Consider the following 14,882-nt stretch of genomic DNA (forward strand, 5'->3'; position numbering starts at 1 on the left):
TCTCCTCTCTTCTCTCATCTCATCTCCTGTCCTCCTCCTCTCGTCCTCTCTCCTCATATCCTGTCCTCTCCTCCTCTCTCCTCTACTCCTCTCCTCCTCTCTCCTCGTATCCTGTCCTCTCCTCCTCTCTCCTCGTGTCCTCTCCTCCTCTCTCCTCGTATCCTGTCCTCTCCTCCTCCTCTCTCCTCGTATCCTGTCCTCTCTCCTCTCTCCTCCGCTCTCCTCTCTCTCCTCCTCCTCTCTCCTCGTATCCTGTCCTCCTCCTCTCCTCGTGTCCTCTCCTCCTCTCCTCCTCGTATCCTGTCCTCTCCTCCTCTCTCCTCCTCTCTCTCCTCTCCTCTCCTCTCTCCTCGTGTCCTCTCCTCTCTCCTCGTGTCTCCTCCTCCTCTCTCCTCGTGTCCTCTCCTCCTCTCCTCGTGATCCTGTCCTCCTCCTCTCCTCTCTCTCTCCTCCTCCTCTCCTCGTATCCTGTCCTCTCCTCCTCTCCTCGTGTCCTCCTCCTCCTCTCCTCGTATCCTGTCCTCTCCTCCTCTCTCTCCTCTCCTCTCTCTCCTCCTCTCTCCTCGTATCCTGTCCTCTCCTCCTCTCCTCCTCGTGTCCTCTCCTCCTCTCTCCTCGTATCCTGTCCTCTCTCCTCTCTCTCCTCCTCTCTCCTCCTCGATCCTGTCCTCTCCTCCTCTCTCCTCGTTTCCTCTCCTCCTCTCTCCTCGTATCCTGTCCTCTCTCCTCCTCTCCTCCTCTCTCCTCGTATCCTGTCCTCCTCTCCTCCTCCTCCTCTCCTCTCCTCGTATCCTGTCCTCCTCCTCTCTCTCGTGTCCTCTCCTCCTCTCTCCTCGTCCTGTCCTCTCCTCCTCTCTCTCCTCGTATCCTGTCCTCCTCCTCCTCTCCTCGTGTCCTCTCCTCTCCTCTCTCCTGTCCTCTCCCTCCTCTCTCGTCCTCCTCCTCTCTCTCCTCTCTCCTCCTCTCCTGGTTTCGTCTCCTCCTCCTCCTCGTGTCCTCTCCTCCTCTCTCCTCGCTTCCTCTCTCTCCTCTCTCGTATCCTGTCCTCTCCTCCTCTCTCCTCGTTTCCTCGTCCTCTCCTCGTATCCTGTCCTCTCCTCCTCTCTCTCCTCGTCTCTCCTCTCCTCCTCTCTCCTCGTATCCTGTCCTCCTCCTCTCTCCTCGTGTCCTCTCCTCCTCTCTCCTCGTATCCTGTCCTCTCCTCCTCTCTCCTCGTGTCCTCTCCTCCTCTCTCCTCGTATCCTGTCCTCTCCTCCTCTCTCCTCGTTTCCTCTCCTCCTCTCTCCTCGTATCCTGTCCTCGTTTCCTCTCCTCCTCTCTCCTCGTATCCTGTCCTCTACTCCTCTCCTCCTCTCTCCTCGTGTCCTCTCCTCCTCTCTCCTCGTGTCCTCTCCTCCTCTCTCCTCGTATCCTGTCCTCTCCTCCTCTCTCCTCGTTTCCTCTCCTCCTCTCTCCTCGTATCCTGTCCTCGTTTCCTCTCCTCGTTTCCTCTCCCACTGCTGCAGTCTCATTTTCCTCCTGCGTGTACTTCATAGCACCGCTGGATCCCTGCCAGCTGTGCCTGGCCACAGTGTGTGTGTGTTTTGTGTGTGTGTGTGTTTGTGCGTGCATATAGGTGTGTGGTTGTGTGTATGCGTGTATGCATGTTTGTAGGTGTGTGTGTGTGTATGTGTGTGTGAGTATGTGTGTGTATGTGTGTGTGTGTGTGTCTAGGTGTGTTTGTGTGTGTGTGTATGTGTGTGTGTGTGTGTATGTGTGTGTGTATTGTGTGTGTGTGTGTGTGTGTGTATGTGTGTGTGTGTGTGTGTGTGTGTGTGTGTATGTGTGTTTGTTTGTGTGTGTGTGTGTGTGTGTGTGTGTATGTGTGTGTGTATGTGTGTGTGTGTGTTGCGGGTCGTTAAACTTGCTGAGCCAGCCAGGGCAGCTCACAGGTTCTTCTGGCTTCACCACAGTTCACTGGCTGAGGGACGGCTGCAGCATGCTGCCGGCTACACTCTCTCTCTCTCTCTCTCTCTCCCTCTCCCTCTCTCTCCCTCCCCCCTCTCAGAGTCTCTCTCTCTATTAGCTCTCTAAAATGTCTCCCCCATCCCCCACCATTGTCCCTTGATTCCACGTGTTCCCCTGCCCCCCTTGTGCGTCTCCAGGTAACACCATGATGATCATCGTGGAGAGCATGACCAACGGGGCGCTGGACTCCTTCCTCCGGGTGAGTTAAGAGTTATCAGAATCAAAATTGTATTTATTGCCAAGTAGGTTTACACCTACCTGGAATTTGTTCTGGTGTATAGGTGCATACAGTGAACATAAAATGAACATAAAACATAAAACATAAAAACACAATAAGTACTATAAAAACACAATAAGTACTACAATACAAAAAGCAGGGCAGGAGTGCAAAAGTGCATGTGCAATGTTCAGTGTGCAAAGTAGTGTGTGCATAACACAGGCTTGAGGTGTGGGGGAGGGATAAGTGACCCCGTCAGGTGGGGGTCCGGGCCTTGTTCATGAGGCCAACGGCAGCCGGGAAGAAGCTGGTTTTGTGGCGTGAGGTTTTGGTCCTGATGGACCGCAGCCTCCTGCCGGAGGGAAGGACCTCAAAGAGGATGTGACCCGGGTGGGAGGGATCGGCCACAATCTGACCTGCCCGCCTCAGGGTCCTAGAGGCCAACAGGTCCTGAAGAGATGGCAGATTGCAGCCAATCACCTTCTGGGCAGAACGGATGACACGCTGCAGTCTGCCTTTGTCACTGGCAGTGGCAGCAGCGTACCAGATGGTGATGCAGGAGGAGAGGATGGACTCCATGATGCAGGTGGAGAAGTGCACCATCATTGTCTTTGGCAGGTTGAACTTCTTCAGCTGCCGCAGAAAGAACATCCTCTGTTGAGCTCTTTTGGTGAGGGAGCTGATGTTCAGCTCCCACTTGAGGTCCTGGGAGATGATGGTGCCCAGGAAGCGGAAGGACTCTGCAGTGTCGACTGGGGAGTCCCTCAGGGTGATGGGGGTGGGCGGGGCTGGGGGTTATGACTCATGAGTCATGAGTCATGAGCCGTTTGTGCTCGCGTCGATGCGTTCATCTTCATATATGTCGCCAAATTAAGCCTCTTCACAAACGAGGTCTTTTTCTCTAATCGTCCTAAATTCGCTCTTATTATTATGACTATTATTATTGTTATCACTACAGGACAGTCCTGCTGCAGCTGTGCTTATTGCAGTAATAAGGAAATGCTCCATAATTAACGGCAGGAATGGCGTGTTGCTGCTGTACGCTTGTGTATACGGCGGTCGCGCCCCTCTGGTTCGTAACCAGATGAATGATCGGCCTGTTTGGTTTTTATCCTCCAAACAAAGGGCCTCGGCTCAGTGGGCACGTCATCGTGCCGTAGGAACAGATGCGGCGCCTTTTCGGATCGCCGCGTACACACTAGAGTACATACTATGAGTATATATACAAACGCTCACCTCTCCTCTTTTCTTCTTTCCTTCCTTTTTCCATTCCCCTCCTCCCTTCCGTCGCTCTCGCCTCGCCATAAACCCCAGAAACACGAAGGCCAGTTGAGTGTCATGCAGCTGATGGATATGCTGGGCGGCGTGGCGTCGGGGATGAAGTACCTCACCGAAATGGGCTTCATCCACAAGCGGCTGGCCGCGCACAAGGTAAAGGGAGCGGGAGGGAGGAGAGGATGGAGGGAGGAGAGGATGGAGGGAGGAGAGGATGGAGGGAGGAGACGATGGAGGGAGGAGAGGATGGAGGGGGATGTGGGTCACCGAATATCAGGGGAGTGGGCGGCAAACGCCTTGGAGATGATGGCTCGGCTGTGGGTTTGACACGCGGAGCGGACCATCGCAGGACAACGCTGTCACACATGGTTCCTCTCTCTGAGGTGGTTTCTTCTCTCTGAGGTGGTTTCCTCTCTCTGAGGTGGTTTCCTCTCTCTGAGGAGGTTTCCTCTCTCTGAGGTGGTTTCTTCTCTCTGAGGTGGTTTCCTAACGAGTCTGTGCTGCCGCCCTCAGGTGCTGGTGAACTCCAACCTGGGCTGCAAGGTGTCCGGCTTCAGACCGCTTCAGGAGGACAAGATAGAGGCCATCTACACCTCCCTGGTAACAGGACACGTTCTATCACTTCATGTCTGAAGGGCCTTATATATGTGTGTGTTATAAGGGGTTATAATCTATTTATAGCCTTATACATGTGTTATAAGGGGTTATAATCTGTTTATAGCCTTATAGATGTGTTATAAGGGGTTATAATCTATTTATAGCCTTATACATGTGTTATAAGGGGTTATAATCTATTTATAGCCTTATACATGTGTTATTAGGGGTTATAATCTATTTATAGCCTTATAGATGTGTGTGTTATAAGTGGTTATATTCTTCTTATAGCTTTATAGATGTGGTATAAGAGGTTTTACTCTGCTTATAGCCTTAAATATGTGTTATAAGGGGTCATACTCTGCTATAGCCTTATACATGTGTTATAAGGGGTTATAATCTATTTATAGCCTTATACATGTGTTATTAGGGGTTATAATCTATAGCCTTATAGATGTGTGTGTTATAAGTGGTTATATTCTGCTTATAGCTTTATAGATGTGGTATAAGAGGTTTTACTCTGCTTATAGCCTTAAATATGTGTTATAAGGGGTCATACTCTGCTATAGCCTTATACATGTGTTATTAGGGGTTATAATCTATTTATAGCCTTATAGATGTGTGTGTTATAAGTGGTTATATTCTGCTTATAGCTTTATAGATGTGGTATAAGAGGTTTTACTCTGCTTATAGCCTTAAATATGTGTTATAAGGTGTTATATTCTGCTTATAGCCTTATACATGTGTTGTAAGGGGTCATACTCTGCTATAGCCTTATATATGTGTTATAAGGGGTTATAATCTGTTTATAGCCTTATAGATGTGTGTGTTATAAGTGGTTATATTCTGCTTATAGCTTTATAGATGTGGTATAAGAGGTTTTACTCTGCTTATAGCCTTAAATATGTGTTATAAGGTGTTATATTCTGCTTATAGCCATATATGTGTGTTATAAGTGGCTATACTCTGTTTATAGCCGTATAGATGTGTGTTATATTCTGATTATAGCTTTATACATGTGTTATAAGGTGTTATATTCTTCTTATAGCCTTATACATGTGTTATAAGCGGCTATACTCTGTTTATAGCCGTATAGGTGTGTGTTATACTCTGTTTATAGCCTTATAGATGTGTGTTATACTCTGATTATAGCTTTATACATGTGTTATAACGGGTTATACTCTGCTTATAGCCTTATAGATGTGTTATAACGGGTTATACTCTGCTTTTAGCATTGTCTGGTCATAGTTATTAGACGTCATATATATTCTTTCTTCATAACAATAATCATTGCCCATTCTAAAGCATTTTATAATGAATAATAAAGTCAAGTACTATAATACTTATACACTTTATACTTGTAATACTCAACAACTGGCCGCACACATTGTAGTATCATATATTACAACTATGTGAATTATAACACTGGTCTAATAATATAATATGAACATTATTATAATAGTATGATATAAGTAACTATTAATTATATGCAAGAACAACACAAACGCATTATAAAAAGAATGCAGTGTATTACAACTATGAGAAACACAGAGGAGCCAATACATTGTCACTGAGAGGTGAAGTCTGACCTAATGGAATGTGCTATGATCATTGTCATTAGGCATTTGGGATACGCATGTATTACTATGATTATACAGAAGATGACAAAGCATTATAAGTACGTCTTAGAAAGTGACACCCAAAAAAAAAGAACACGGTGAAAACTTGAGATTCATGTTTTTTTTAACATCCTTTCCTAATTAATGTCGGTCAAGGTGGCACAAAGCCTGTTGGTAGCTGGCTCACACGTGTACAGGTGATCTTTTTAATGAGCCTGGGACCAGAGGAGAGTTAATACATGTCGGGTTCACATAATTAAGCTCTCAGGAAGCAGAACCAAATATATTCCGCTGCTTTATTTGGCCGGGTTCGTCTCAAGGTGAACCCACTCTCAAGACTCTTTTGATCCGCCGAATATGTGATGAAAAGCCGCTCAAAGAGAATATTAAAGCTCCAGTTCTATAAGCTCTCCACACCCTCGTCCTCCACGCCTCTTCATACGAGCCGTTTGAATACGAACCGGGCGGGTTTGGGAAAGTTCGCTGGCGGTTTTAAAAAACGATCGCTTTGGGATGTAAGGATCCCAAACGGCGGCACGGGCCGTCTCTCAGACGGGAGATCTTCATGTTCCCAGATTCACCGACGCCAACGCTGGCGGAGTCGTTCCGGGGTGAAATGCGGGGACTGGGTCGTATGTGGTGTTTACGCGATCTTTGGGTAGATTAAATATTCTGAGTGTGGAGTCGTTGGTGGGGCAGGGGGCTGCCGGCGGCGCTGGTCCCGGCGGCGGGGGGGTGGTCGGCGCGGTTAATGTCGACGAGGAGGATCAGGGCGTCTTACCGCCAGCAGCCGGCTGTGAGAGAACTTTGGATCATGGTTCTTCCCCCGAAAGGCAGCTGGAGGGGCTGGAACAGGCTTCCCATTGAGGAGCGGGGCGATAGCCACAAATAGATACCGGGCACGTCTGGATCAGCACATCGGGGGGGGGGGGGTATTTCTGAGGAACACCTGTTTGCTCACTGGCCTCTCTGAGCTGTTGAAGGGATGGTTTCAGGGTCTGAGAGAGGACATTTCTTTTAATTTTATTTATTTCTGGGCCCAATTATTGCATTAAGAAGAAGGCCGTCAACACACTGGTGAACTTTTTGTTTGGTTCTGCCAAGTCGGCCATCTGGCTGACACGGAAGAAGCGAGGGGTGGTGCCGGTTGTGAGGATCCGAGGAAGGTTCTGAAGGGACTAATACCAGGCGGGGGACAATATAGAGGCGTTCAGGGACATCATGTTATGCTCGGTGGGTGCTGGTGGAGAGCTGCTGGTACCTTTTTGAACATTGTGTTTATTTGCTTGTTCTTTGGCCATTTTCATTTGTTTGTTGGACTATTATGTATTTGTTTTCGGAGTGTTTTTCTGTTCTCGCATTAGTGGAATAAAGAACTCTTTAAATCTCAAACCTCTCCTCTCCCGCAGCACGGAGGGAAGAGCGTGGTGCTGTGGACCGCTCCCGAGGCCATCCAGTACCGTCGCTTCTCCTCGGCCTCAGATGTCTGGAGCTTCGGCATTGTCATGTGGGAGGTCATGTCCTATGGAGAGAGACCCTACTGGGATATGGGCAACCAGGATGTAAGTGTGTAGGTGTGTGTGTGTGTGTGTGTGTGTGAGAAAAGCTTAGAGATAAGAGGGTCCTTTTTTTCCATTAATCTCCCCGGTCATGTCCTTTTATATTCCTCCCTCCCTCCATTTTTATTTTTATAGAATATCTCCACTTTAGCAGCCTCCCTCCCTCCATCAATGAACTCCACATTCATGCCCAGCTTGGATCTTATTAAAAGAAAGCCAAGAAAGCCACAGCACCTCTGAAAGCTGCGTGCCGAGCCTAAGCCCCCCCACCACACACACACACACACACACACACTTTAAGTCTGCATCAGCTCCATGACCGATCCTGTTTTCTCTTAAGGACGAATTGACCCACTTCCGGTGCCCCCTCCCCCACTTTTTTTGCAAATGTCGACAGGACTGAAACACCCATGATGTGGTGCTAGGTGCTCCTCCCTCTTTGTCCTTCACACACACACAAGGTGGTTTTCACGTGACCGTGTGCAGGATGCTTCTAAAGTGCAAATGTCAAAGAGGCCAGAGGGCAGATTATTTTTTCAGAGCATTTTTTACTTCTTTTTTGTTATTCGTCGGCGAGGCACAGGGCAGTGGAAGGATAATTTCTGGATAATTACCCCTCATTAAGCCCCAACGCCTCCTCATGCTAATGTGCTCTCAAATGACCGGCGACTGAAAATAATACCTCTCCTTTATGCAGGCGGGAGCATAGTTCAAGAGCAGCGGGCCATTAGCATGTTGCTCTTTTATTTATTTATTTTAAGTGCCAAATTGATATGCATGAGTTATTCAGCAGGCACATGAATGCCCCCCCTCTCTCTCTCTCTGGTGCCCTTTCACCAAGCAGGAGAAACTTTCCTCTCAGCACGGTTCATATTATCAAACTTTCCAATTGGGGGGGGCCAAAGGTCAAGCTTGTCGAGCGCCGGGGATATTAATCCACTTTAAATTGATACATTATATCATAACGTAACTGTCGGGCGGCCTGTCCGCCCTGTGATCCGCCGTGCCCTTTACCTACCGGCGCTGATTAAATGGGAAAATGTCAAACGCTGGAAAGCCTTTTATGAATGCTCTTTAGTGAGAGGGGAGCTTAAGAGGCCGAGAGGGACGCCGGAGCGGGAAGAAACAGTGTTTGGAGAAAATAACGCCGCTGATGGATGTCATCCCTGTGATTACGCTGCGACTATTCCCGCCTTTCAGGAGATTGTATCTAGGAGGAGGAGGAGGAGGAATACCCGGGTATACCGACAGGAAGTCCCAGGCTTGGTTGGTGTTGACGTGAATGAGTTTTGAATGGGGACAAACATCAGTGTGACGGGGCAGCGAGGACCAGTGAGGAGGTCTGGAGGGGACGCTGCTCATGCTCCGCTATTTGAAAACGGCGAGGTCTCACCGAGGGGAGGGGGGGGGGGGTTGATTTAAAAAAAGGCTGAGATTAATCGTTTTGTCTGACTCACTGTATTTAATAGTATCTGAGAGCGGGTCAGTTATAAGAATGTACTGGATGTAGTCTGTTTGTTTTGTCGCTTGTTATATTATATATATATATATAATATATATGTATATATTATATATAATATATATATAATATATATGTATATATAATATATATTATATATATATAATATATATGTATATATAATACATATGTATATATATTATATAATACATATGTATATATATAATATATGTATATATATATATTATATATACATATATTATATAAACATATATTATATATATGCATGTATATAATATATACATATGTGTATATATGCATATATATGCATGTATATATATATATATGTATATATATACTATATATATAATATATGTGTATATATACATAATATATATGTATATATATATATAAATATATATATATATTATATATATAGTATATGTATATATATATAATATATATATGTATTTATTATATATATACATATAGTATATATATATGCAGGTATGTATAATATATGCATATATATACATATATATGTGTATATAATATTGTATCCTCAGGTAGACAACATAGTATTATAGTAAATAGATGTCGGTGTATAAGTTTTCTGCTCATCGCTGCCCCAACATTGAGATATCAAATATCCTGACATTGAATATTCTTTCAATCCGCGGACCGTCCGTGTTGATGTGCTCTTCATTGTTTCCCCGGGGTACCTTCCTCTCCTCCCTCCTTCACAAGCTGCCCACTCTGTACTCTCTACTTCCCAGTAGTAGTGGTCATGGTTTCAGTGGAGACAGCGCTGCATATCTGTCGCCGGCTCGCCGTGTTGAGGTTGCAGTATCTCTGAGGTGACCTTCAAAGGGCCGCCGCCACGGAAGAACTTCAATTAGCTGAAAGCAAAAAAGCAACGCGCCGGAATATGATCGCAATAAGTGACGAGAAAACAAGCGCAGCAGCACTTTTCTGATCTTCTGTGTCCGAGCAGGACTTGTTCTGTTCTCCGGCTTCTATTCCTGGCAACGAAGCAGGAGAAGAAGAACAAAAGTGTTGGATCCCTTACCCCACTTTCTTTTTCTAAAGTGGGACAACGCTTTTGACATTCTCCGATTGCGAGTATTACAAGCGACGGGTGTTCACGACGCTATAACTCGCGTGTTCCCGCAGGTGATCAAAGCCATCGAGGACGGCTTCAGGCTGCCGGCTCCGGTGAGCTGCCCCCCCCACCTCCATCAGCTGATGCTGGACTGTTGGCAGAAGGAGAGGACGGAGAGGCCCAGCTTCAGCCAGATCCACTCGGCCCTCAGCAAGAACGTCCGCTCCCCCGACGGCATCGGCTCCTCCACGCTGGCGCGCCGGTACGTCACGGCGGAAGATCGTCTCGGCGCGCTCATTTCTCATTCCTTACGGACCCCGGTTCTTCTTCTTCTTCTCTCCCCCCCCCCTCCAGAACGCTGAGTCCCTCCATCACGCTAGCGGAGAGGCCGCTGCCCTCCTTCCCCTCCTTTAACTCGGTGGGCGAGTGGCTGGAGGCGGTGGACATGGGCCGCTACAAGGACAACTTCACCGCCGCGGGCTACTGCTACCTGGAGTCCGTGGCCCGGATGACGGTGCAGTGAGTGACCTCTGAGTGACCTTTCATTTCCCGGTTCCTTGAGTTGGATGATAAGATCTTTAACCCTTGTGTTGCCTTCGGGTCATTTTTTGAATCAAATCAATATTCCTCCTCCCCCCAGTAGTTTGACCCCATTCAATTCAATGTTTGTTCTTTCGGTTCGGTAGTCAACAACAAACAAAAAAACAAGCACACTTAAAAAACTTAAACAAATAATAATTTTCTAATTTTTTTAATTGTTTTAATTAAATTAAAACCCAAAAAAAAAAAGGGTAAAAATAATAAGTAAATAGGAAGGTAAGGGAGGGTGGGAGGGTGAAAATTGAAAATGGTCAAAAAAGTAAGGGGGGAGGGATCAAATGATGATCAAAAAATAAAGGGTTAAACGAAAGATAAATAGTCCTTGTTCGTCTTTAAATGAATTCTTCCGACGTCACCGTGGGCTTCGGGAAAGGATGACGGGAACGTTTTATTTTTATAGAACTTTTTAACAAACACATAACTGAGAAAATAGTTTGCAGAATTATTGATAATTCGTTAAATATTTAGTTGCAGGCCTAGAATAGGGAACATTTACTGTAAAATGGATCAAACTAACTTTAGATAACATGCAATAAGGATATATTATGCACATTTGCACAGGATAAGATAAATCTGAACATTTACTGACATTATCAAGTCAACATCAACTTATATTAAAGATATTAAACAAGATCATTTATATTCAATTTTACAACCATACATACATCGGCCTATTTATGTTTATGTTTATTCACTCTTGTGTCGTCGCCCGCGCTGTATGGCGAGAAGAGCCCTCATCAATTTTCACCCGAAATACCGTCAAAACTTTTAAAAAATATTATTTTAATATTATATTTTCCTCCATTAGGGGTTATGAGGCGAGGGGGAAACAGAAACAGATCCCAGAGAGGCCGGTTCACACAAAACTAACCTCAATGGTTTATGAAATATTGTTTAATTAAGGACAAAGCATATTTGCGTGGAATTATTGCAATAATTATTTTTATTGTCTGCCTCTTGTGTTGTGTGTATATTTATGCCCCCCCCCCCCCCCCCATCTTTCCTCTCTGCTTTATGGTTCTGAGAGACTCCTTTGGTCTCAGCATATTGTTTGTAATTTGAAAGGGCACCATGTGTTGGTGTTCCGCCATCCTGTGTGATTATGCTAAATAAAAACATTTGATCGCAAAAAATAATTATGTTTATATTGCGCCCCAGGTATAACTAGAAATACAAACCGGGCTTAAGGAGCCAGCGCAGCCCAAACTATCTCTGACATGTGGAAACTCCGATGCCATCAGTCGAGTTCGACTCACACGCAGAAATATTCTCATTTATTAGTCGTTGACGACTTCAAAAAGCTTTCACCAATGTCTCCACCTTGCTGCACCGAATCGCACACGATGACATCATCATCGGGTGAGGTCACTAAGGTGCCTCTAATTCACCTCCACGCAGCTTTTCATCAAGACGTACATATGTACATGTTACATGTTTGTTTTTTTGTCATATAAATGTTCTTTCAGGTCCATTTGAGGCTTGTGGTTGGAATGTTCCACGTTTTCACCGACGCAGGGTGAGACTCTGGGTCTTTGCTCCGTCTGGCCCGGTCCTGGTCTTGAATATTTACTCGCCATCGAAATTTCTGCTTTTGTCCTTTCGTCAACATTGTGAAGGAAACACCTGGACGTGGAGGATGAGGTGATCAGAGACGTGTTTCTCTCTCCTCCACAGAGATGTGCTGAGCCTCGGCGTCACGTCCCTCGAGCACCAGAAGCTGATCCTGACGGCCATCCAGACCCTCAGAGCCCAGGTCATCCAGATGCACGGCCGCGGGGTGCAGGTCTGACGGGCCGCTGGACTCTCACGCCGCTGGCCGCCGCACGCCCGACGACGGGGGTGGAGAAGAGGAGCGAGAGAGAGAGAGAGAGAGAGAGAGAGAGACACACGATCCAAACTGAAGGAAAGATGAGCAGATCTCCCGGCTCAACTGCACTCTGTCGACTCCTCCTTCCCACGCTTCCTCATGCCTTCCTTGATTCCCTACTTCCTTTTTCTTCTTCTTCTACTTCTTCTTCTTCTTCATCTATGAATCCCCTCAGAGACACATTTGAGGGACAGAGCAGAGGGGTGATGTCACCCGACTTTTCTTCCTTTTTTTTTTTTCGGGTGGGGGTTGTGTGCTGACCTCTGAACAGGAAGCTGACCTCTGAACAGGAAGCTGACCTCTGAACAGGAAGCTGACCTCTGAGCAGGAAGCTCACCTCTGAGCAGGAAGCTGACCTCTGAACAGGAAGCTGACCTCTGAGCAGGAAGCTCACCTCTGAACAGGAAGCTGACCTCTGAACAGGAAGCTGGCCTCTGAACAGGAAGCTGACCTCTGAGCAGGAAGCTCACCTCTGAACAGGAAGCTGACCTCTGAACAGGAAGCTGGCCTCTGAACAGGAAGCTGACCTCTGAGCAGGAAGCGGGGCACCGAGGTTGTGGACTCGTGCTCAAAGGAAGCGTTGACATTTCGGGTTGGAATTTCCCTTTACCGCAGCATCGATTGACTAAAAACGATGAAGTCGCCAAAGCCCGAAGTGGTTGTGCCGGTCCCGGGTCAGATGACCCGCCCCCCACACACCCCCACCCCCTCAGAACCGACGCAGCCGATCCAAGCAGGAAGTGATTAATGGAATCGTAGCATTGTAGGCCAGAACTGTAAAGAGACATGTTTGAAACCCGAACGCAGTCCGCCTGAGGAGCCGCGTCGGGGGGGGGGGGGGGGGGACACCCTCAAAAGAGGCTCAGAGGCCGATGTGATGACCCCCGTGGGGGTCATGGGGGCTTTACTTTTCAGGAATGTCAAACCTGTGGTTTTAATTTAATTAATTTAAGAAATGTTCTCCACCGATGAAGCTGCAGGACGCTCTGGAGACGGCTGAGCGCGTGCGACTGAGTATTAATTTGTGTTGTGTTGTCCGTCTCGTCATCGTGTCTCTGACTCTGTAGCTCCTTTTTTTTCCCAGTTTATTTCAGCTTTTTAAAGAAACACCGCGGGAGACAGGCCCGCTTCAAATATGTATTCACCAGGTCCGGAGGGTTTATTTAACGTATCGTGTTTGGAAGAAGGGAAAAGGGGTTCAAGCGAAGGAGTCGCGTCCTCTCGTTTTGGTTCCCTGCGACCCGAGTTTGTCTCTCAGCCAATGAGGTGTCTGTAAACAGGAAGTGAGACGAACACGGGGGGGTTTCTACTGTCGGCACACAGTATCTGTGTATCCATGAGCACTGGAGTTGGTACAGTTACCTGTAGGTACATTATCATTGGATTAGCGGTATGCATGGTGGTGTGTGTGTGTGTGTGTGTGTGTGTGTGTGTGTTGCAGTAAGGACACAGTATTAAAGAATGTCTAATGGCTTTTCTCTTTCTTTTCTTCTTTGTATTCTCACGTTTAGTTTGATGTCGCTGTGTGAATATCTTGCTCTGGTTGCACCTTCCAGATAACTCCTCTCCTCCTCACATCCTCTCCGTACAGTGACCCCTCCTCCACCCCCCCTCCCTTTTTCTGACCAATTCTGTACTAAAGAAGGAGCTTTATCGGGGTATTATTTGATTATCATACATTTTCACAATTTTTGACTGGAATATTGTTACTGGTTTATATTTGGTGCACAATAATAAAAAAATGTTGTGTGTTTGTTTTTCCTGTACATCCCCCGCTGTAACCGTTTTGTCAAATAAGTAAACTCATATGTTTTTATAGATGTCGTCACACACGTGAACATCTGAAGACACGCACTGATGGTCCCTTTGAGACACACACACACATCACAGACACACACACACACACACACACCACATACTGGACCTCGTCACCACGGTGAATGAAACTTCTCCATCTCCCTCTCTGTTACTGTGACCATTATGATATATGTTTAATACTGTAAATATGTATTTGAAAATGCTAAATCTATTTTTATAATTTGTTTGAAGAACAATGTGTTGAATATAATATATGCTCACTGTGTAAGGGTTTTATTTGTTTGAATTTAGGGCCATAGCCGAGAAACTCTGGTGTTTGGAATATAAAAGTCACAAAAAAATCTTCTTTTTGTTAGTTTTTTGATGATTTGTACCTGTTAAAAGAAAATATGATGGCTGTTGCAATATTGAAACGTGTTATTAAAAAATCTCCAATACACGCCCATGTTTCTGCTCCACGGCTTCTATTTTGTTGAACTTCAAACAAAATCCACAATAATTACAATCTGCACGGTTACTTCCTGTTCCTTGTTGGCCTGCAGCGGGATCAGCCAATGGCGTCGCAGGTAAAAAGATTTAGAATAATTACTTTGAAGGAAACAATCCTATGAAAATATGTTAAATGTTTCCCTAAACTCTGACTAAATATTGCATGTTTGACGTGGACATTTTAATTCAAAAACCTGCTTTTATACATTTCAAATGAACAGCAGCTGAAAGAAAACAGTTACTGGGAAAAAATGTGTAATACACAGCACTGGGCCA

General features: G+C 46.1%; 1 protein-coding gene across 2 annotated transcripts in view; it reads left to right on the forward strand.

Annotated features, from left to right (window-relative positions):
- LOC130198423 (ephrin type-A receptor 7) overlaps positions 1-14,557 on the forward strand; it is a 188,588-nt gene extending 174,031 nt beyond the window's left edge. For both annotated transcript variants that reach the window (XM_056421616.1, XM_056421684.1), the window contains 7 exons: positions 2,145-2,206; positions 3,539-3,655; positions 4,013-4,099; positions 7,122-7,274; positions 9,904-10,094; positions 10,187-10,351; positions 12,107-14,557. In XM_056421616.1, coding sequence (XP_056277591.1) covers positions 2,145-2,206; positions 3,539-3,655; positions 4,013-4,099; positions 7,122-7,274; positions 9,904-10,094; positions 10,187-10,351; positions 12,107-12,221 — 890 coding nt within the window. In that variant the 3' untranslated portion in view covers positions 12,222-14,557. The remainder of the gene's footprint in view (positions 1-2,144; positions 2,207-3,538; positions 3,656-4,012; positions 4,100-7,121; positions 7,275-9,903; positions 10,095-10,186; positions 10,352-12,106) is intronic.
- The last annotated feature ends 325 nt before the right edge of the window (positions 14,558-14,882 follow it).

Source organism: Pseudoliparis swirei, chromosome 1 (assembly GCF_029220125.1).
Source record: "Pseudoliparis swirei isolate HS2019 ecotype Mariana Trench chromosome 1, NWPU_hadal_v1, whole genome shotgun sequence".
Classification (NCBI taxonomy): Eukaryota; Metazoa; Chordata; class Actinopteri; order Perciformes; family Liparidae; genus Pseudoliparis; species Pseudoliparis swirei.